The following is a 22937-nucleotide window of genomic DNA, read 5'->3' on the forward strand; positions in this document are numbered from 1 at the left end:
TGACTAATACATTTCAAAATATGAAAATAAAAGCAACATCTTTGTCATTAATTCTATGAACTTGCTTTACATTAACTAACTTATCCAATAAACCCGTCACTCACCGAAGACCACACTGAAGATGTGCAGTCTTTCGGCTCTGGACGCTTGGCCAGCTTGTGGTCAGAGTCATGACTGCTGCTATGCCCTCTGAAGGAACAGCTTGTGTGGTTTAACCTTCATGTGCTCCACAGACACTCCCGACGCAGTGGGAAGCCTTGTGGAGCCTGTGATGGAGCTGCCAGGGTTCGACTCCTGCGGGAAGACAGAGATGGCTGAGCGCACAGTCAAGCGAATCTACGGGGGCTTTAAAAGCACAGCGGGAAAGCACCCATGGCAGGTGTCCTTGCAGACCTCTCTGCCGCTGGCCACTTCCATGCCCCAAGGTCACTTCTGTGGGGGTTCCCTGATTCATCCGTGCTGGGTGCTCACTGCCGCCCACTGTACTGAGTAGGTACCCATGGGGAAAGGGGAGCAGTATGACTGGGGTGCAGACAGACTCTGTTCTCATCAAGTGATACCTCAGAAGTTTTGGCAGGACTGGGGCTGTGACTGCACCAGAGGGGTGAGAGCAGAGCTCTCAATGAGGGTGGATATAGCTCCCACGGCTTACTACAGCTGTTCCATGAATTCACCATACATAACTAGCCACCAAGAGAGGGCAGCTTTGTGTCTTGTTAATTGTCATGTCCCTGATGCCTTAGCTACAGAGGTCTTTCCACGTAGCGTGTGTTTAGTAAGTATTTGTGGAAGGAAAGGCATATTCTCTCTCCCTTTTTGTAAAGGGGACCTGGGTCTTAGGAAAGTTTAATGTCTTATCTAATGGAAAGCTGGTGAGTGAGATTGAATTCAGGTCTGTCTTCTGCCTGAGCCTCTCCAGTCTATCCTGAATGGGCAAGATAGCTTGTTATCAATGAACCTCAAGGTCAGGCATCCTCATCTTTACCTCCGGTGATGTCTTGGAGCTGAGAAATCATCACTTCTTCCAGATTCCCCGCATTCGTGGTCAGGGCTGGTCTCAAGAGCCCTTCCCTGAGAGGCAGGATGCATATGTGCTAGTCTACCCATCCTCTGGCACTCTAGTGTGGTGCCCAAGAGAAATCAGGCACATGAACATTAGCACCTACCCACAAACCACAGCAGATTTGTTCAAGAGTTCAATGGCTGACTTTTAGCCAAGCCTAGAGAGAAAAGAAGTCTCCCAGGAAAAGTGAGATGAAGCAACTATACGCCTGGACTCCCCACCCACTGATGAAGAAGTTCCCTTGCACTGTCTTATTTGGAACCCAAGCCGAGTCTTGTGAGGGAGCTGCTGATCAGGGTGCTGCATCTGGACGCCAGGAGCTTCACCAAGGTCACATGGCTTCCTAGGGACATAGTGTCTGCCTCTGACGTCCCAGGGCCATTTCCTGACCATCTTATTTTACCTTGTAGCATAAACATCAAGCATCTAAAAGTCGTGCTAGGGGACCAGGACCTGAAGAAGACGGAGTCCCATGAGCAGACCTTCAGGGTGGAAAAGATACTGAGGTACAGTCAGTACAACGAAAGGGACGAGATTCCGCACAACGACATCGGCAAGTATCCCCTGGGTCTCATCTGGGGTGGCTTTCTCCATTGGTAGATAGCTGGGGTTTGATTATAGAAAGTTCTCTTGCTTATTTTCTTATCCCTTAGGAATCCTGTGATGTGCATAATTTATTCCAAAGCTTCTTGTGTCTCGGGAGTGTAGTAAAGCATTGTTGATAATTGGGTAAATCTTCCCGGCTGAAGGGGAGCAGTGTGAGGAGTATCATATCATGGCAAACATTCTGCCTGGCATCTCTGCTCCCCCTTGCTTATTAGCTAGGATTCAGGACATCTTGCTGAACCTTGGTTTTCTCTTCTATTCAATGGGGGTGCTGTTACCCAGCCTCCAGCTGACGATGTGTGTTGACACAATCACATGTGCACATGCATGGCACCTAGTAGGTGCGTGGGTGCAGAGGCGATGCTGACTTGGGCTGTTGGACACTTGGGTCTGTAGTGCTACGCCATATGCCATCCACGTTAGGGGGTCTCTTTTCCCTTTCCCCCTCCCCCTTCTTACTTCTTCATTAATGGCCCCTTCCCATACAGCCTGCTTTTTGAACAGTGAATCAGGAATGGTTCTGAATCCAGTTAGTTTTGTTGACTTTTGACATTCTTCTTGTGTTGGGTTACCCGTCTCTGGAAGTTTCGAGCCCGAAATGTGAGTGAAAACATTTTCTAGCTGTGAGATGAGCAAGATGGCCGGCCAACCCCCCCTTCTGAAGCATCACACTCAGTTCTCCCCACCCCTTATGTCTCCCACCCAGCTTTGCTCAAGTTAAAGCCGGTGGGCGGCCGCTGTGCTCTGGAGTCCAAATATGTGAAGACCATATGTTTGCCCAGTGACCCCTTCCCCTCTGGAACTGAATGCCATATCTCTGGCTGGGGTGTGACGGAAACAGGTGAGTCTGCCACGCGTTCTCCAAACACATAGCAGAGGTGCAGCATCCAGAGAGTAAAGGACCAGCGTCATCTTGCCTCATGCTCTTGAATCGGGTTAAAAAGGCATCATCAGAGAATGCGTCTGCCACGTTGTTCAGGCTCTCGCTCAAGGTCACCATTTGCACGGAACACTCCCTGTGAGCCTCTGATCTCCACAATGGCCTCTGGCCTCCTGTTCTGGATACATGGGCTTTCTCAAGCCCTGAGTACACACCAGGGATGGCATCTCTGCTTCTCTAAGATGCTGGGCAACTTGTGTATGTGGGCACGTGTGGTGCCTGGCAGGTGCTCTTCTTGCAAGAGTCTTGGTTTGTGTCTCTCGAGCAGCTTTTGGTTTTACTTTCTTGATCGCCATTTTACGTACAGAGCTTGGGTTATGTGTGTAGAAAATTATATCTTGAGTACAAAAAAAAGTTCAGAAGAGTATTTTTAAGTTTTTTTTTTTTTTTTTTTTTTACCAAATAGTCAAAATATGTCACCTCCTGCTAGTAGTGCCCTTAATAACGGAGAGCAACAGTCATGTTGAGCAGGTTTAGAGTCACGAAGAAAGGGAACCAGGATGTCTGCATGCATTTGCCAGAGGCTCAGGGGAAAGAAAATCTCAGACTAATTGGACTCAAGGTCAAGCAGGAAGATTTCTGCAGCTCTTTGTTGTAGTCCATCCAAGCCTTCCCACTCTTGCTCTCCTTAATGGGGTCTGCTCAGCACAGTGATGTCTTAGTTGGGAACCGTATGGGCCTCAGATTAGAATGCTTTTATTTTTCACAAATAGCTCTTAAGATTATATGTTAAAAGTTAAAGAAGCTTTGAGGAATTTCATTATCTTTAAGAAGGGGATATCTTCTCTAGAATGCAGATCATTGAATGTATCAGGGTACTTCAACCATCCATCCACCATCTACACATGCATGAATCTGCCTGTCCCTCGGTCTGCGTCTGCCCGTGCATCCACGCAACCACACATGTATCCATCCATCCACCATCTACACATGCATGAATCCGCCTGTTCCTCTGTCTGTGTCTGCCCGTGCATCCACGCAACCACACATGTATCCATCCATCCATTCCCTCTGAACCTACCATGTCTTAGCCCTTCTGCTAGATACAAGAAATTTAAAAATTGCTATGGACCACCCCCACTTTTCTGAATTCACTATCGGGTTGAAGAGACAGAGATTGGAGCAAACAATTTGTCCACATGTGGCCAGAAAGGCTTTGAAAGACTGTGCGAGCATGGGATGAGGAGGATGCAGCAAAGTGGCCCTGGTGCTGGACAATGGGACATTTCTTCCCATCCTCTATAAAAGCACCCTTCTCCCTGAACTGGGAGTTGGTGGTGTTTTATTAATGATGAGTTGGAGCAGGGTGGGCATCACTCTGGTCTTCATGGTAGTGACTGCTTTCTATCCCACAGGGGAAGGGTCCCGCCAGCTCCTGGATGCTAAAGTCAAGCTGATTGCTAACCCTCTGTGCAACTCCCGCCAACTCTATGACCGTACAATTGATGACAGTATGATTTGTGCAGGAAACCTTCAGAAGCCTGGATCAGACACCTGCCAGGTCAGAAACTCCACATGGGACTTGGAGGCAGAGGCTCTCTGAACTTCAAGCTGAGCAGGGAGGCCTGTTATAGCTTGGGATGGGAGTCAACAGGCACTTGCTTCAGTGTCAAGTCACAGATGGGCAGACTTATCTGAGCCCACATCAACGTGGGTCAGCATAGTAACCGTAGCAGCATGTTGCTGCACTACCTAGTTTAACTCTTGCGGCACCCTCTGAAGGGTATGTCACTATCACGTATTACAGAGGCTTGGAGACGTTATCAAGTCTAATAGCAACAGTGTACTAAGTGGTAGGACAGAGATTGGAACAACTCAGGTGTATGCAACACCAAAGCCTTTGCCTCTCCGCTCCACTGTGATAATGGCATACCCCCAGCTGCAGACGTCTGTGGGGATTCATGGTGCTCCTGGAGAAAGAGGAGGTGTTGATCCCATCAACTCTATGCAAAGGGGACCTCAGGTTCCCACCCCCATTCAAAGCCCACAGCCCGTTTAACTCAGGGCTCATGTTGTCTGGGATACATAGGTCCTAGACTCCTAGGATCGGCTTTGTTTAGGCTCTCTGCTTGTCCTTATGCACTGTCCTTAGAAACCCAGCATAGCCATGATCTGGTCCTCGACCATGATGGAGTCTCCCCACAAAGGAATCCAACAACAACCAGGTATCTCGGAGTCCATTTGGGGTGGGAAACTGGGGTTTCTCTCTCCAGAGTCCATGGTTCTGTTTTGACTCAACCAGGCATCTCAGAGTCCATTTGGGGTGGGAAGCTGGAGTTTCTCTCTCCAGAGTCTGTGGTTCTGTTTTGACCCTCTATCCCTCTCCAAGGGCCCATGGATAGCTACACACTCAAGATGGAAAAGAGCAAGTGGGTGTGGTTTTTCCTAAGCTTTTGGAAGATGAGTGGGACCACAGGTTACTCAGTTCTCTACATAACTCAAGGGCTACACTGAAAGGCTTTGAAAGGCTTTGAAGCCTAGTTCTGTTTTGTATTATAGGATCTTAATTAATCACTGAAAAGATTTGTCAACTATAACGTGAACACGAGATCACAAGATATTAGTTATGATTAGGTTACAGAGTGAAATCATATGATAAAACCTGTTAGTTGCGGTGTCTAAGCAAGCTGTTTTCCTTGCTGCCTTCCTCTTGCCCATCTCTACTCTGGTCTAAGCACTTCATAAATGATCTTCACAGTTCCTCCATGGTCATCCACAGCTCACCATTAAAAAGCAAGGCCTCAGGTCACTGGTCAGCAGGCAGTAGGCTGATTATATAGACTACCTCTGAGTTGCTATTCGAGTACTTATATGTGGATCTATCCAAACAAACCATCACCCACCTTGATCAGTTGCTAAAAGAAGTCAAGGAACCCTGGGAATTGGCAGTGGACCCACTAGAACTGAGAGCCAGGAAGCATTATCTGCCCACGGCACTGGGGCTGCAGCCCTGGGCTCCAGGCTTTTTCCAGACTTGGGAACTGAAGGTGGTATTAGCTTCACTCCCCTTGGGTGTGAGTACCATGGGAAGCCAGGAAAGCCAGCAGGCACCTTTGTGCCATTGCCCGCGGGTGGATAGTTTGGGGCATCTCTAAACCTACTTTACAAAGCTGCTCTCCTTTGCTCTTCCCTTAGGGTGACTCAGGGGGACCCCTAACCTGTGAAAAGGATGGCACTTACTATGTCTATGGGATTGTAAGCTGGGGCCAGGAATGTGGGAAGAAGCCAGGAGTCTACACTCAAGTCACCAAGTTCCTGAAGTGGATAAAGACCACCATGAACAGGGAGGCTGGCCTCTGAAGCACTGCCTGTGGAGCCTTGAAGTCCCTCTCCGTTAGCACCAGACAAGAGGAGCTTCCTGGGCAGTGAGGCATGCCCTGGGGCCGTGCTCTGGACAAAGACACTGCGGCCCAGCCTGGGCCTTTCCAGACTGATACTTGGGCCATTTCATGAGGCCCACTCTGTCCCCCTCCTTCTGGGAACCAACAAGACATACACTAACTTTGCTCCCCTTCTGACAAGTGAACCTTCCAGAAAACTAGAATTAAGAGACTGTCTTCACCATGGACGCCTGCAAATGTTGAGATTCCTGACTCTTACTCCTCGTCCACGCTATCAAGGTCCTCCACAAACCAGCCAATCTCACCAGCCATCAGAGGAGAAGCCCCCAAAACACAAGCTCTTTCATTTGCTTTCAGAATTATTGTTTTAATAAAGGCAGATTATTAAATGGGGGAAGGCGTGCCACTATTTTCAGACTGCTTGTCCAGACTGCGGCCACAGAGGCGTGCCTCTGGCAAGCAGCCCTCGATGGCAGCTTCCCTCTCCAGTAGGCTCACATTGGCACAGTCTTCTTCCTGTTAATGTGCAGGATCTCCAAGGCATCGGGGTTCACCTCCCTGCTTTGATGATCTCCAGGCTCCACTGCCTCTGGCCCCACCTGCAGAAATCACACAGCGCGCCCCCTGAGTTCACATGAACCCCCTTGCTGCTCCCACAAGCCGTGCTAAGATGCCTGGCAAACATCTAACACATTCGCCTCCCCTTCTTTGTCCTCTCTTCCTCCCCGCCCAAGAAAAAAAAAAAAAAAAAAAAAGATCCTCAAGGCAGAGATGAGAAAGAAGCAAAGCCCTGTGTCTCATTTAGATGTGGTGTCTCTCGAGCAAACAAAGTAGGGTTCAAAATGTGGACTGCTGGAGCCAGCAAGTCCCTGACCCTTTTTCTGCATGTAACGAGCAAGCAGTCAGCGCAGCCTGGGCTGCCCAGGCCCGGGATTGATGTCGCCCCAGTAGGTTTGCCTCTGCAGAACTAATGGCTGTGACTTCAGAAGGAGCCTGCAGGAAGTTTAACCCATGTGTCATCCGCCCGGTCATCTCAGACCCATGAAATTAGGTGCCTTGTTCAGCTGCCTTTCACGGTTCTTTAGAACTAGCTGACCTTTGGCCAAAAATAAACTTTGAAAAGCAACAATGAGTTTGTGTTTCCCATGGTCTTGAGAGGCAGGGTGCTGTTGGTGGCTTGTGACTCACATAAGGCCCCTGGAGCCCCAGGCCTCTCCTGTTGGCCAGTTCTGCTGCCCGCCGAGCCATTTCCACTTTGTAGGAGCCAGGAGGGGTCCAGCCAACACCTCGAGTCAGGTTCAAGTCAGATTTATACTTGACCTTGGGGGAAGGAAAAAAAAGCAAGAGGAATATGTCAGTGGGACCGGGTGGTTTGACCACGGAGTGAGTGGGATTTAAAAGGCGGCAAGGAGACGTGGACCACACTGACATCCTTAAAGTCGGGACAAAGAGCAGTCAAGGGGTGCGCAGAGGACCTTAGCGTACAACGAGCCCGGCCACCACGCAGCCACTCCTGAAGTCTTTCCATTCAAGTGGTGGGAGCTGCAGTTGGGCCAAGGGGTTTGGGACACCTGTCTCAAGTCTAAGCTCCTATCTCAATGTGCTCTGCGCCCTTGGAAGACTCACCTCCCTGTCTGAGCTTCATCTGTTTACCAGGGAAAGCACAAAACTGGCTTAGGTAAGACCCCACAGGAATAGTAGAACAGAGCCCCTGAAGGGTGGCACTTCAGATTAGAGATCTGCTAAGCATCAGAGCACTCGCCAGGCACACAAGGCCCTCGGCTCAATCCATAGCATCAAGTAATGAATTAAGAATAATAAGAAACTGGGCTTTCCAATAAAAATACCCTAGGCCTGCCACACATGTTCTGCGTGATCTTAGGTGGCTTAGCTTCCCTGGTCTTGAGTTTCTTGTCTGTTAAATAGGGCAGCACCAGGATTGAAAGGGCTGCTGAACAGCACGATCCTTAGCACTTGCTATAGGCATGGCAGAAGCGGGAGTGACTGGCAGCGTGCCTTCTCGGCCTGCTCCCCAGAAAGAAACAGGTTATGTGGAGGCAGCTCACATTGCTCTGTAGTTGATGGGCCTTCTGCGCGTGCTTCAGGCCCAGCTCTTCTGGGTCACTGGTGTGCTGGGGCAGGGGCTGCCTATAGTGCACATCACTGGCCAGCTGTTGGCTCTTCTTGGCCTGGAGGAAGCCAGGTTGGTCAGTGCGGCTGTGGAACTGGGAGCGGCCCTTAGCAAAGTCCTTCCTGTACTCATTGTCACTCTGCAGCCTGCTGACACTGAGGAAATGCCTCATCCTTGGGTCATCATCGATGCTACGGTACCCAATCTGCAGGCCCCGGTCCCTCAGGAACGCCTCCTTGTACCGGAACTGCAAGTTGGAGAAGTAGGGAGAAGTGATGGGGATGAACCTCCATTTCAAAGCCAGCCTCCCCAGTGGGGCCAGACCCTGGGACTCCAACAGGAAGCTCAACAGAGGAAGAGGGCATAAGCTTTGGGGTCATGTACAGCCAGCGGTATGGTCTTGATAAGCTGTGGAACCTCTCTGAAGACCCGATAGAACAGAAGAATAAATCTCCACCCGATGGGATGTTGAGAGAAGTCAATGATATGGGACTGAAATTCAATCTGTGCCCATTGATGATGTCCTGTGTGTGCACCTGTGACCTAGGATGTGGCAGTGTGCACCTGTGACCTAGGATGTGGCAGTGTGCACCTGTGACCTAGGATGTGGCAGTGTGCACCTGTGACCTAGGATGTGGCAGTGTGCACCTGTGACCTAGGATGTGGCAGTGTGCACCTGTGACCTAGGATGTGGCAGTGTGCAACTGTGACCTAGGATGTGGCAGTGTGCATCTGTAACCTAGGATGTGGCAATGTGCACCTGTAACCTAGGATGTCGCAGTGTGCACCTGTGACCTAGGATGTGGCAGTGTGCACCTGTAGGCTAGGATGTGAAAAAATGCACCTGCAACCTCAGATGTGGTAGTGTGCACTTGCAAGCCCAGGTGTGGCAGTGTGCACCTGTAATCTGTATGGCTGCTGTAATACCAACAGGAATGGCGTGTCACTCTTCCTTCTGTCCTCCCTAGGGTAACACTTCTCAAATCACTTAAAGTGAAGAAGCTAGATCTCTGTACATAGTGACATTTCTTCTTATTTTATCCTGTGTGCATGTGGACATGTATGCATTCATGTGTGTGAGTATGCGAATATGTGTGCCACAGTGCACTTGTGGAGGACAGAGGACAACTTTGTATGTCCTTTCTACATTGTTTGAGATGCAGTCTTATGTTACCAATGCATACGCCAGGCTGCCACATCTGGGGCTACAGGTGCAGGCTGCCACATGTGGGGCTACAGGCGCATACTGCCACATCTGGGGCTACAGGCACATGCGGCCACATCTGCGGCTACAGGTGCATGCTGCCACACGTGGGGCTACAGGTGCAGGCTGCCACATCTGGGGCTACAGACACGTGCTGCCACATCTGGGGCTATAGGCATAGGCTGCTATACCTAGGGTTACAGGCACATGCTGCCACATCTGGGGCTACAGGCACATGCGGCCACATCTGGGGTACAGGCACATGCTGCCACATCTGGGGCTACAGGTGTAGGCTGCCACGTCTGGGGCTAAGGTTCAGGCTGCCACATCTGGGGCTACAGGTGCAGGCTGCCACATCTGGGGCTACAGACACATGCTGCCACATTTGGGGCTACATGGGATCTGTGAGTCTGAACATAAGCTCTTGTGCTCTTACAGAAGCAATTTTGCAAAAAGCTTGTTACTACAAATTAAGCAGACATGGAACCATGGGTCCCTTGGCTTCTCAGTACCCCAGCCATCAACTGTTGTGTATCTCTCCTAAAAGAGTTGTTAAAAAGTCAAACACACGCACACGCGCGCGTGGGTGCGCGCGCGCGCACACACACACACACACACACACGCACACCTCAAATCAAAAAACCCAAATCCTCCCCAACCCCAAATTTCTGGCTATGCTCCTGACCACCAGGTCTATACTCTTTCTTTTGAAGCATGCGCGCCATTTCTGGTTAGTGTGGAGAACAGTAGTCTGATGATTTGAAGCTGTCCAGTGCCTTCCAGCCCGCTTGGGTAACCAGTGAGAACTGGCCAGCCACAGGATTTGGAGTCTTACATCACTGGCGATATCCCTGGACACTCGGGCAGTCTGGAATGGGATGGCATCCAGCCTGAAGTCATATCCACCAGCCCGGCTCTGCTCCCAGGAGTTCCGGTAGACTTTCTGGTTGAGAAAACAAAATCACCGGCGAATGAGGAGCAGCCATTGCCTGTATCCTATCTGGTCTCAGCAGGACTTATGCTCCAGGGATGTCTGACTTCATGGCCCCTTGAGATGCTGGGGGAACTCATCACTCTAGGCTTGATGGGACTGGCCATAAAGGGTCTCTGCTCTTCAGGAGCTGTGCTCTGTGAGTTCGGCTCACTTGCTGCACCCTGCTATGCTCAGGAGCCTCGCACCATCCTTCCTGTGTCTCAGCTTTTCAGGCTCCTGAGCCCAGAACCTGGAGCCCCAGAACCTGGTTGCTCCCCCATGCTGAAAGTGCTCTTCCCTGTACCTTCTCCCTCAATGGCTTGCAAGGTCCTCTCAATCCCTGAGGTTGGGGGGCTGAGTCTCACACTGATGCTCACCCTGGGGGGCATGCTGTACCTCACATGCACTCCAGAGACTGGCAGAGGGGCCAGAGCCTTTACCTGAATTAAAAGGGCTATCAAGAACTCAGCAGGGTGCCTGACCCACATGTTCCCCATCTTCCTCTTTCAGCTCCCCCCTTCAGGTTGATACACACCCCTCTGGGGTCTGTCAGCACATCCTCTTGGGCCTTATGCACACAGCCACAGCCCCTTGGGAGGCACGCAACTCTTCGGTACTTTTATGCAGCTAATGATTTCTTTCCAAGATAAGGTAATTCCTCCAAGAAAGGGGTCTTCAGGGGACCCCAGTAGATGCTCTCCCTTACTCAGCCTTAGAAAAGCGGGACATCAGGACCAGCAGATGACAAAATGACAGCCCCAGACTGTGACGGTTGCTCGCTCATTCTGAGAGTGGCAGCAGGTCATGGGCCCTTCAAGAACCTTCCTTTTGTTGTCTGGAAGTGGGAGTCAGGACTAGCTCTCTGTTCTGCAAAGGCTTGGAGAATTAAACCAGGGAAGAGAGACAGATGAAAAGCAAAGTGCTCCACCCACTTTTATTCTGCGCCCAGCACTAGAAGAGGACCACAAGTGCCTGGGCCAAGCGGGGCAGATCTTGCCATCTGTATGCGACTGCAGTTACTATTACCGTCACGTGATCTCCAGCCAAACACACAAGTCCCAAGAAACACAGAAGCAAGCCTTGCAATGGAGACCACCTAAATGCTGTCTTACAGCCTGAGCCAACTGCTTAGATGCACCGGGTCACGATCTAGCCTAACAGTGAGGGATGGAAAGTGTTCAAGAGACAGAAGTCAGGCAATAGCCCACCAACAACCAATTCTAGCAGGCTGCTTCCTGTTTTGATGGGCTTCCAAAGATGTCTGAGTAGGAAGTGGCGAGAACAGCCCCAAACATTCTATGAGGGGGACCCAGTGCTTTCCTAGTAAGAGCCTCTACCCCAGGTCTGGGCCAGGCCAGTTAGTGATGCCACACTTTCCATGAACTTCAAGTCCAACACCAAATTATGTGGGTGGCCTACGCACCCAGCCCTAGAGCCTGGGTAACTTGGGGATACCTGCGGAGACAGTGGCCTGAGCTGGGGTTATCTCCAGTGTGCCAGCTCTCTTCCTCCTGGTGCCCTGCCCCCAACCCCTGCACACAGTGCTTGCTCATGGCGGCTCCCCCCTCCATGTTTTCTATGCTGCTGGGGTTTCTGCTTTGCTGCTCACATTCTTTGGATTCTGCAGGCGCTTTGATTCGGAACCCTGGGCGTCCCTCTTCTTGATCACAGTTTTGTCCTCGTCCTCACACATTAGAGTCATTTGATTTTTGAGTTATTTCGGCTGCCTTGCACATCTCAATAGCTTTCTTTGCTCAGGAAGGTCACTTTGCCCCCACATCCTCCTCACAGAGCACTTGATCCAATTGTGCACATTCCGCACGCCCCTGAAGAAGTGCTCTTTCAAACGAGGTTCGCGAGCTCTCCACACTCCGTGAGTCCTGACGGCTAATTTCAGCTCCAGGACTCTGCAGGCTGGCCGCCTACCTTGTGAGAGCAAGCACACTTCTCTTGCCAGCCTGGGGTGGCTGTCCTCCTTAAGCTGGGACACTCATGAGCTAGTAGCTTCCTCCCAGGCTCTGGGCTGTGGTCCTAGGAGAGTTACTCCAGTGGAGGCCCGGCCTCCCCATCCTCAGGAATTAATGAGCAGGACCTTCTGTGCCAGCTCTGCAGAGGGGGCGGTCCAGCGTCCCCAGATGGAGGCCAGCCCACCAGAGCTGCTGTTCTAAAATTATCCCTCGCTCGTTCCTCAAAAGCATCAAATGGTCCTAATAACTCATATTTACAAAGCGTGAGAGCATTCACCATGCGGGATCCCACAGGGCTTTACATCTGCAACAAACTAATACACACGCTAACTAGAAGGCGCCTCTCTCCAACCCCTGCAAGGCAGCCACCTCTGGGGTGAGCAGCAGCAGCTGTCGATCCACACGCAGCCCCAGGACACAATGGCCAGGCCAGGCAAGGAAGAATGGCTGGACGCTAGGAGGCTGCTCGCTGCCCCAGGCCGACACACTCAGCCTGTGTTATTCCAACCTGACAGTGTCTTTTGATTGCATGGCTTCTCTGCCTGTTATCTGGGGATCACAGCATTGCTGGCTGAGCGGCTGCCTATTCTATTACAACCGGGGGCCTCCAACCCCTGCCAACAACAAGCCTGAGTTTAGGAAACAGCGTCTTGGTTATGCACGCAAAGGGCACATGTCCAAAGGAAGCCGGAGTGGTGGCAGGCACAGTTCTGTGCACAAAGGAGCCAGGTCCATTAAGAACATCTTTTCAAACTGCAGAGTGAGACGGTGTCATTCCGTCTCCACCGCCGTATGTCTCTGGATGGCTAAAGATAGAAGCCCAAGAAACTAACAGAACAGGTATGTGTGCAACTGCCAGAACCTGGGGCCGTGCCCCTAACCATCTCCAGGCACATGACTGAGGTCTTCAAAGCCAAGCCTAGAATCAGAATGTTAGACCTAAAAGAGACTTCCACTTAGCTCAGCTCCATTTCTTCCTGGTTTATAGGTGAGGACAGCGATGGGAAGTCGTAGGAACTGTGTGTTCCGCTCTGAGTCCAGGGTTCTTTGACCTTCCTGTCCTCCTCTTTAGAACTTAAACTAATTAATCAAAGCATCACCCTGGGGCTGGATATGTTGCAGAAGCAGGCACATGCCACGCTCACTTACATCACTCAGGTGCATTGCGTTCAGGCGGGCTCGGGCGAGATCTGGGTGGTCTGGGATTGGGGTGTACCGATGCAGGGAGTCTGCATCCCCCAACCTATACAGGCGCTGTGGGTGAGACAAATAGCCGAGACAGCCTCAGTAGGTGAAAGCCCAGGAGAAAAGCAGCTGATTCCCTCTCCCGAGCCTCCCATTTGCTAGAGGGAGTGAAATTCAGCACTGCTCTTGGAGACAATCCTTCTAGAACTATTGCTGGGTAGAAGGTGTTGGTGTGGCCAGGATTCTGTGATGGCAAACACCACTGTTAAAATACTCATCATGATCAATTCCAAAGGCACCATAAAACCATTCCCTCGTTGGCTGTGCCTCTATATTTTATTCTGCCTCAAATGGGTAGCTGTGTTCCAGACCCTCTGTGACCCAGTGCACTTGCTCTCTGGTGACAAGACACAACCCCAGGCCTTTGAGGCCCTGTTGTTCAGCATAAATAGTAGTGATAAAAAACAAACTGGTCTTTATTATTATATAATTTTATGTATGTATGTATGTATGTATGTATGTATGTATGTATGTATGTATGTGGGTAATCTTAGTGTTCTACAAATTTAAGAATTTCATAGTTTACCCAGATCCCACAAAGACACAATTTTAACATTAATGCTTTGTCTCTATTTTCATCGGAGAGCAGTGACTTAAGACTTGCCAACAACTTTAGGAAACATTTGAATCCCAACTATGTCTACCAGTGTAGGCATCCTATTTCCACCTTTTCCCAAATCCATTTAACTTTGGAAATGGGAACTGTTCAGGACAGCGTTGGAGCTCTGGGAGGAGGCGACAGCCCTGTAACTATGTGAAGAATAAAAACTCTCGCCAATTCAGGGGAGAAAACACATACAGCTTCCTGTCTCTCGGAAGAGGAGGCAGCCCAAGGTGAGCAGGGAACAGAGGCAGAAGGAAGCTTTGGATAAAACTATCCTTCCCCCCACTGATGGGTTATATTAAGCCCTTTATTTTCATTGCATACATCCGAAATTAAGATGTGTCTGATCGCGTGTTTGGTGAAAGATCACGAGCGATACCAGGCGTCATTATGACTATGACTCAAACCATAGTCACAACATTTACAGAGAGCTCGCCATGTCCTTCGTACTTGCTTAAAGCTTTATTTGCTTTCACGTATTTAGTTCTCTTTAAGTTCACTCAACTGGATGAAATGGTTGCTGCCTCGCTTCTCCCACTCCCTCCCTCAAATAAGGAGAACGGGAGACAGAGGTTAGAAGACATCAGCAACTGGTCCCCAATCACCTCGGTGGCTTGCGTTCCTAACTGGCACCAAGCCACAGCACCCCACTACATGCCCCAGGGGAGCGAGGCTGAAGAAAACCCACCTCGTTACAGTGCGCATAGCTGTTCTTAGCATGGACGAGGTCTGGAGAGTCAACCACTGTGGTGAACTTGATACTGTGTGGTTTTTTACGGTACTTGGTCTATAAAAGGAAAGATTCTCATGATGCATGGTTAAATATCATTTCCATCTTTAATCCCGGCCCCCTGCGACCAAATGTGTAAATGACAATGACATGTCAGGAGACAAGCCACTCTGCTTGGTAGGGACCTGATGACAGGGAACATGGAAGGCCCAAACTTCCCTCTGGGATTAAAAACATGTGACAGACATTATGCCTCTTAAAGAAGGGGCTCTTTGAAGTAAAGGAATCCTGTTAAGGGAAGTGTTGGTCATCCCTGGAGCCTTCCTTAGACCTTCTCCAAGCAAATTCTGTCAGTATATCTCTCAAGGGGACTCTATGGCAGAGGTCCTAGGCTATCAGTCAGTTGGTATTGGAATCCCTATGAAATGTTTAATACCCTCTGGCTTCCAGGTGACCTCTACTCAGTGGGTAGATACAGAGCCCCCACATTGCCAATGAAGACTGAGGGCCACGTTAGATGGCAACTGGTCATGACGCATCTGGTAAGATGCTCCTAACGTGTTTAAGGCCTTCAACTCCTCGGCTGCAGGAGTTTGGGTCTGGGTTTGGGTTGCAAATGGCTTCAGAAAAGATGCTGGAAGTCGGGCCTTGGGTCTATCTTGGCATGATGTCTACTATGCAAATGGAGCATGCTCAGGTTGAAGGTCAGGCGGATAGTACCTCCCTGATGAGCTCAGGGTAAAGGTCAGGTGGATGGTACCTCACTGATGAGCTCGGGTTAAAGGTCAGGTGGATGGTACCTCACTGATGAGCTCGGGTTAAAGGTCAGGTGGATGGTACCTCACTGACGAGCTCTCCAGCCTTCCTTGCACTCTCTATCTGGGGAGATCGCAGAGCCAGCCATCCTGTGCCCTTCATGGCCATCAAGTCTGATCTGTAGTGAAACTGCAGAAAGAAAATCAAGGGTTTCCATCAGGACCATGCCCAGTGCTCCAAGGGCACCTTCCAGAAGGTCCTTGTTTGTAATAAGAATAATAACAAGGAGGAATAATAAAGCCTTTGCTTCATCCCAATGGCCCAGTGAGGTCACTGAGAGAGGGCCAGACACCAAGTCCAGCTGTTCTGAGTTTGCACATTTTTCCACTAATAAAGTCGTGGAGGACAATAAAGGCTCAAGAAGCCCCATCAGCAAGACTTGAAGCCAACATCGATGACATCACAGACAAGCATTTAAAGAAAGAGCTATGTAAGTGCTCAAATCCAAGGATCAACCAGGATTGTTTGGGTTCATTCTGCCAGTGAGGCAACCTACCACCTGCCAAACAAGAACGGTCCACTCCCACTCAGCCCATCAAATGGTTTTGAGCCCCGGATCAAAGCTGCTATGACTCAGAACAAATTGCTTTTCCACCATGCAAACAATCCTTGTGAAAAACCCAAGAGTCCCTGGAGACAAGAGACCATTAGATTTTTGTTCTTGATATAGTGGCCACAGAGGGGGCAGGATTCAACCACAAGAGGAATTTAAAAACTAAGACAAATGTCAACATGACGGGTTAGCAATGAGTTAGCCCTTGTAATCCTTCGTGCCTCAGTTTACTTCCCCCTCCGCCTCCAGCTAGATCTTATTACAATTTGCTTATATTGCAGAATCAGGCAAAGCCTTAGCTTCTTTCTTCATTTTAAGGGCTTAGAAAATTAGGCCAATAACACCATTCCTGGGAGAAAATAAATAGGAACATTACAACAGTGGCTCTGATTGGAGTCCCTAAACTGTCAAATCTTATTAGGAGTCCTTGATCTGCCCGCATCGCCTACAATGACACCGTCACCCGATGCCTTTCTTCTCCTCTTTATGAAAATTGGGTATTTTTAAAGGTAGGGAAAAAAAAACTCTCTAAGGAAATCTGAACTGTGGATCTAAATGAAGCTGATGGCGTTCTCTAATTTAGATATAAGTCCCGCTGTAATGCCAAATATCACTCTAGATACCAGCCCTCTCGGCCTTTTTAGTTCTCTTTCATTTCAGGATCTACGGTGCTCCTCACAGCTGGCCTCAAAGAGGGTCTGTTTCTGATCTACTGTCTGCTGGTTAATGCCCCTGTGCCAATTCCACACTGCGCCCCGGCTGGCGAAGGGAGGGCATCACTCGGGCTCGGGAGCAGGTTTCAAAACCCCATGTCAGTAAGACTGCTTTTCATACCACGTCTTTTCAGTCCACAGCGGCTATGCTTTTGCCTTCCACTCTGATAAAGAACAGAGAAAATTGGATAAATTTCTAAGTTGGGGAGAATCACCCTACAGGGCCTCTTCACAGCCAGGCCCTGCTCCTTTCATAGGCGAGATGAAGTGGGGAGCACTCTTTCAACTTGCCTTTTGTTGAGCTCAACAGTACGATTACAGGTAAGACAGAAAGCAAGATGCAGGTTCCCCCAAAGATCCGACTGTGCCTTGACTCCTATAAACAGGTTGTCATTGATATCTTAGCCCCCAGCCCAGCTTTCGCTACCCACAGGACTCTGAAAACAATACAGTCGCCCCAGCCTTCCTGATGAAAGAAGGCAGGAAGGAGGGAAGAAGAGTCAGGTATCCAAAGGCAGGTTAAGAGAATTATTCTAAGAAATGAATAACCCTTCCCAAACTGCCTCGCCTCATCTGGCTCGCCCAAATGGTAGGCTCTATTTTCCTATTTTTCCTTATACGTACTAAGGTCTGGAAGGCACTTAAGACTTCATTGTTGGAGCTTTCCCAATACTCACATTTTGGAGTAATCTCTTGCAAATACTTGTAAGTACAACATTTAGTTCCTGAGTGATAGTGAGTGTGGGTACCTTGTGCCCAGGAGGTACATGGAGGAGAGGGTATGTTTGCTGTACGAATAAGGAACAGCATCTTGACAGGGGGGTTGGACTCTACCTCAGCGCATGCCCACTCTGCCTCGCAAAGCAGGGCATCTTGCTCTCATCCACAGAACAATCTTACTGATCACTGGGACACTAAGAGCCGTGGGCTGCTGTCAGCACACTGGAAGCCATCAAGAACACAGACTAGAGCCCCTGAGTCATAATATGGCCGCCAGAGAGACTGACCCGGGATAGGAGGCCAGAGCCTGCTCCAATTAATTCCAGCTGTAGGGGCTTGGGGAAGTCATTTCCCTGTCAGCCTGTGGCCCAAGGCAGATGACTTAGATTACGAGGGTCTCATATCTGTGCCTGTATAAGCAAGAGTGAGACTTGTATCTACCTTTATACTGAACGGGATTGTGCGTAAGTGTTTACACGAGCACCTGGCCCAGAGAGTAGGGGCTCTATATCTTTTAGCTATTATTGTTTTTTCTGATGGAGGAACTGAAGCCTGGCATGCTTTAAGGGTCAGCATGAGGTCACCACACTGAGAAAGGGTGCGACATGTGTGTTTCAAGACCTACAACCCCGGTGTGAGATGACGAAGGAGCAGGGAACAGCAGACTTATCAAGGACCAAAGAGGCCAGGGAAGTCACCGCCATGTGTTCCTGATGGATGGCCGCAGGTCAGCGTGTACATATCAAGTGACTATCAAAGGAAAGCAGAATTTGGACATGAAGTCAGTAAACATGGCCTTGTGGTGTTTAGCCCAAGAAGGGAGTGTGACCTTCTAGTACAGCCTAGTGCTTTCTTCCTGGCCAGGGCAGGGGAGCACAGTAGAAGCAGCTCAAGCAGAAAACTCCTGTTGAGGATTTAGGATGGGCTTGGAGGTTAAGAGCACTTGCTGCTCCTGCAAACGACTGCTCCTCAGTTCCCAGCATGCAACACCCACACAAGCCAATTCACAGCTGCCTGTAACTCCGGTTCCAGGGGATTGATGCCCGCTTCTGGTCTCTGCAGGCACTACACTCACATAGTGTATACACAGACATGCAAATAAAAGTAAAAGCATTAGCCTGGTGGTGGTGGCACACACCTTTAATCCAAGCATTCTGGTGGCAGAAGCAAGTGGATCTCTATGAGTTCAAAGCCAGACTGGTCTACAGAGTGAGTTCCAAGACTGACAAAGCTACACAAAGAAAGCCTGTTTCAAAAAACCAAAGAAGGAATTTTTTTTTTTTAAAAAGAAGACTGATAAAGTCATGTTAAACATGCGTTTCCTATTCTACACACTCTAGCTACAAAAGACAGACATTTTGATAATGACTGTAATAAAACTGAACACCGTGAACATGATCGCATTCATCATAGCTGGGAGTTCAGACTTCTTAATATCTAACCAATCAGAGGCTAAAATCAGTGCTCAGATCATCACATGGCCACGTGAAACTGAAGCAATGATTTCTTAGCCCTCAGAATCATAAACCGGATCTTACTTTTAAAAATGTTAATATACAGTTGCCAGCTACCACTTATTCTTTTGATATCATGTTTTTTTGAATGTTAAATTTTTTTCTTTCTTTTCAAAAATAGCAGTGAATATCTTTGAGTTGTATTCATGGTTTTGTTCTTGTTTTCCCTGGTAAAATAAGACGTGGTATTACGTTGACTCTTTGGTTAAGAGAAAATTTCCTGGGACTCTTAAACATCTGAGGTCATGGGCCAGATCAAATGCTGCTGGTTTTCTGATTCTGGGATGGAGTCCAGGAAGTAAAATGACTCCTCAGGGTCCCCTACCCAGCTGAGGGCAGGGCTGGGTGAGCACCCACCTTCTGGCTTGTCAATGAGTTGTGATTAATCATTCATTAATAAGATTACAATAGTCATGAAGCACGTCTGTGTCTATGACTCCCTGCTTCTTGCCATATGTAGTTGAACTAAGAGTAGGCAGCGCCTCGAGGGCAGCCAGGACTGGGGTCTGGTGGGGGACTTGTGAAATCAGGATTTCCTCCAGGATTTGGTGGACAAGGCTTCACACAGCTGGAAGCTGGATTCTCAAGCTGAGTTAATTCCGCTCCCCCTGGGATGTCTGCTGATGCTTGGGGGCACTTTGCTACTTTGGTAAACACAGGCCTGAGATCTGAGTGCTGCTCTGTGTCCTGCTGTGCTCAGGAACACTTCCACTCTTGGGCCTAAGATCTCCCAAAGGTAGGAGACATGAAGGGCCAACTGCCAACAGATGCATCGATGGCAGTGCCTTCTGCTTAAGGTTGTCATGGGGCCCAGAGAGATGATGAGCGGCACCATGCCTGCCACTCTATGTGTCCTATATAGCCACTGCATATGTTCACTTGACTATTGTCACTGTGTCCAAGACTTGGCAAGGATGAAGAACCATCATGATCACATGGCCTGTATGGGATGTTATGTACACCTCAGAAATATAACTCCAGAGCCTTCCTCCAGTGGAATGGACTGTGGCTGCTTCTACTTGCCTCTGACTTGTCCTTGATTTTGATTAGGGAAAGATTTCTCTTTTGGGAGCCTTGGGTCGGCAGCTGTTGCTACAGCTTTAAGATCCTTCAAGAGAGTCAAAATTTGGAGGGTGGATCTGAGCTGACCTTACCAAGCCTATCCTGCAAGCTGTAAGCAAAGGACAGCAGTCTGTGTCGGCCACAGTTACACCATCTTCAGATCTTACCTCCACCCTCTGTGTCCTCACCCTCTGTCCCACCCACTGAAATACCTCTTCATCCACCCCCCTTCATGTGTATGAATGTGCAGTGTTCATAGTGTACGTGTTCATATGTGTGTCGGCATAAGTGTGTTCATAGGGAGGGCACACTGTGTGTCTACATGTACAGGCAGGAGTTGGCATCAGGCATATTCTTCAATCACTCTCTGCTTTATTTACTGAGGCAGGGTCTCTCACTGAACCTGAAATTTGCTAGTTTCTGGCTGGCCAAGATATCCAGCTTGTCCTGGGGACCCTGTCTCTGCTTCCCAAGTGCTGGGTTTACAGGCCATGCTTGTCTGCCTTTTATGTGGGTTCTGGGGAACCAAGCTCCATCCCTCACACCTGCAGGCCACATGTGTTTTGTTCACTGGGCTACCCCAGCTCTTACTCACAGGCTTCTGCTTGACCTCAGACACACCACAGCTGTCCCTGCTCCGCCTGTGCCTTGGAGTTCTCTGTCCCCTTCCCTAATCTCCTTCAGGCTTTTGTTCAAATGTCACCTTTTCCAATGAGAACTAATGGATGATGCCCTGTTGTAAATGGCAGATAAGCTGGGAAAACCCAAAACCATAGCACTTTGGAAGCTGAGGCAGGAACATTTCAAATTTGAGGGCATCCTGGCCTACATAACAAGACTCTTTCTCAAAAATTGCATTTACACACAAACACATGCACGCACACACACGCGCGCGCGCGCACACACACACACACACACACACCCCTTCCCACCCCACTACTGTGTTCGGTATATCTCCCTGGCAGGCATCACCATCGGAGATAGAAGATACGTGCCACGTCAATCATAGTTTAATCTTCTATCATGGCAGTGGGATGTTCCACAAGCCCCGGAGACATTTTTTTACTCTTGCTGTTGACTATGTTCTCCCAGAAGGAGAGAAGAATTGAAGGGAGGAGAGGAAGAGAGGGAAGAAGAGATGAGAGGGGAGGGGAGAGGAGCAAGGTCAGAAACTCAGAGCAGGAATTTAGGTGAGAAGCGGTTTCTAACGAGAGACAGAAGATAAGGTCAGTCAGCAGGGTGCTGGCACATAGTAGGTGCTCAGTAAACACCAGCTGACTAAATAACCCCAACCTGGAGGACACAGGGCAAGTTTGGGATAGAGAGGGTTCAAAAGGTCAAAGATGTACCTCAGGCGTGGCAGAAAGAAGGTAGGACTAGCCGGCACCACGTGGGCCCTACCTCACTCTGTAGGGCATGGGCTTTCTTGGCCCAGGCCATCTTCAGATCCTCAGGCAGCGCAGTGAACTCATGGCACTGTGTCCGGTAGTCGTGGTCACTCGCCAGGGCCTGGGCCTTCCTGGCATGGACCAGGGGCACCATATCCATGGGCAGATGGCACCGGGCTTGGCTGCTGGCTGCCTCCTTCTTGTATTGATTCTCACTCTGCAACCGGCCCATCCGCTGGCAGTGCCGTAGCCGTGGGTCATCACTCACACTCCGGACCCCAATGAGCTGCCCGCGCTCTTTCACAAACTCATGTCTGTAGAGAAACTGGAAGGGGCAACCAGCTGATCAGAGCCAGCGCATGCCCACCTCACAGCAGCACGCAGCCAGCCCATTCACCCTTGTGGAACTCCATCACAGGCCTTGGGGGAGAGGGTCGCCTCTTCTGCTCTAAGTCTTGAGAACTACCACAGGGGAGCAAGCCACCCTCCCTCTCCCTCGTGGCCTGAAAAGGAGAACATTATACCTCTCTTTCTACTTAATTAAGATCAGATCGCTGGGGAGCTCCCTGTTCCCCTTGTGTATCCTGTGGCTAAAAGGAATTCTATCAAATACGGTATAAAAAAAAAAGAAGAAGAAGAAGAAGAAGAAGAAGAAGAAGAAGAAAAGAAGAGAAGAGAAGAAGAGAAGAAGAAGAAGAAAGAAGGAAGAAGAAGAAGAAGAAGAAGAAGAAAAAAAGAAGAAAGAAAAGAAGAGAAAGAAAAAGAGAAAGAAAGAAAGAAAGAAAGAAAGAAAGAAAGAAAGAAACTTGTATTTTATCCACTCATATCTAGAGAAACATTAAACCCTAAAGGCAGGATCTGCTCATTTGACGTCCATGTTTTCTGTGATTTATTTGTGGGGAAGAGAAAGTCACCTTCATGTCCCAAAGCTATGGATGTATGAAACAAGAGCTGTGGGTTCTGGAGAGAGGTGGCAGAGCGGGAGGAGGAGGCAGTCACCATCACCATGTCTAATCTGGTCCTTGCTCTGGATGTGACCCCTGCCCACGACTGCAGTTACAGCTGAGTCACCAGCTCCTGCTGCTGCAGACCTTTGCATGGATTCCTCCTCAGAACTAATCTACTCTGCAGGTGACATCGTGTCTCACGTGGTTATAGATTTGCTTTAATTCAGGAAAAAAAATCGGCCTCACACATTGTTTTACATGAAGTTAACAGAGCTGAGGCAAGATGGAAGGTCAGCGCATTCCACTCACGTCACTGGCTATGTCTCCAGAGGCCCGCGCAGCCTGGAACGGGAGGGCGTCTATCGTCAGCTTGTAGCCTTGAGCACGAAGATTATGCCAAGACTTCTTGTATTTTGCCTA

The 22937-nt window shown here is 49.4% G+C and overlaps 2 protein-coding genes across 3 annotated transcripts in view; one reads left to right on the top strand and one right to left on the bottom strand.

Moving 5' to 3' along the window:
- Habp2 (hyaluronan binding protein 2) overlaps positions 1–6132 on the top strand; it is a 32616-nt gene extending 26484 nt beyond the window's left edge. The window contains exons 9-13 of the mRNA XM_051146836.1: positions 234–489; positions 1474–1616; positions 2376–2510; positions 3965–4110; positions 5745–6132. Of these exons, the coding sequence (XP_051002793.1) occupies positions 234–489; positions 1474–1616; positions 2376–2510; positions 3965–4110; positions 5745–5909 (845 nt within the window). The 3' untranslated portion in view covers positions 5910–6132. The remainder of the gene's footprint in view (positions 1–233; positions 490–1473; positions 1617–2375; positions 2511–3964; positions 4111–5744) is intronic.
- A 268-nt stretch (positions 6133–6400) lies between these two features.
- The window catches only part of Nrap (nebulin related anchoring protein), a 74275-nt gene continuing 57738 nt past the window's right edge, over positions 6401–22937 (bottom strand). For both annotated transcript variants that reach the window (XM_051146835.1, XM_051146834.1), the window contains exons 34-42: positions 22827–22934; positions 21584–21895; positions 15645–15749; positions 14763–14861; positions 13375–13479; positions 10121–10228; positions 8017–8328; positions 7139–7270; positions 6401–6549 (exon numbers count right to left, since the gene is read on the bottom strand). In XM_051146835.1, the coding sequence (XP_051002792.1) occupies positions 6445–6549; positions 7139–7270; positions 8017–8328; positions 10121–10228; positions 13375–13479; positions 14763–14861; positions 15645–15749; positions 21584–21895; positions 22827–22934 (1386 nt within the window). In that variant the 3' untranslated portion in view covers positions 6401–6444. The remainder of the gene's footprint in view (positions 6550–7138; positions 7271–8016; positions 8329–10120; positions 10229–13374; positions 13480–14762; positions 14862–15644; positions 15750–21583; positions 21896–22826; positions 22935–22937) is intronic.

This window comes from Acomys russatus, chromosome 5, assembly GCF_903995435.1.
Source record: "Acomys russatus chromosome 5, mAcoRus1.1, whole genome shotgun sequence".
Classification (NCBI taxonomy): Eukaryota; Metazoa; Chordata; class Mammalia; order Rodentia; family Muridae; genus Acomys; species Acomys russatus.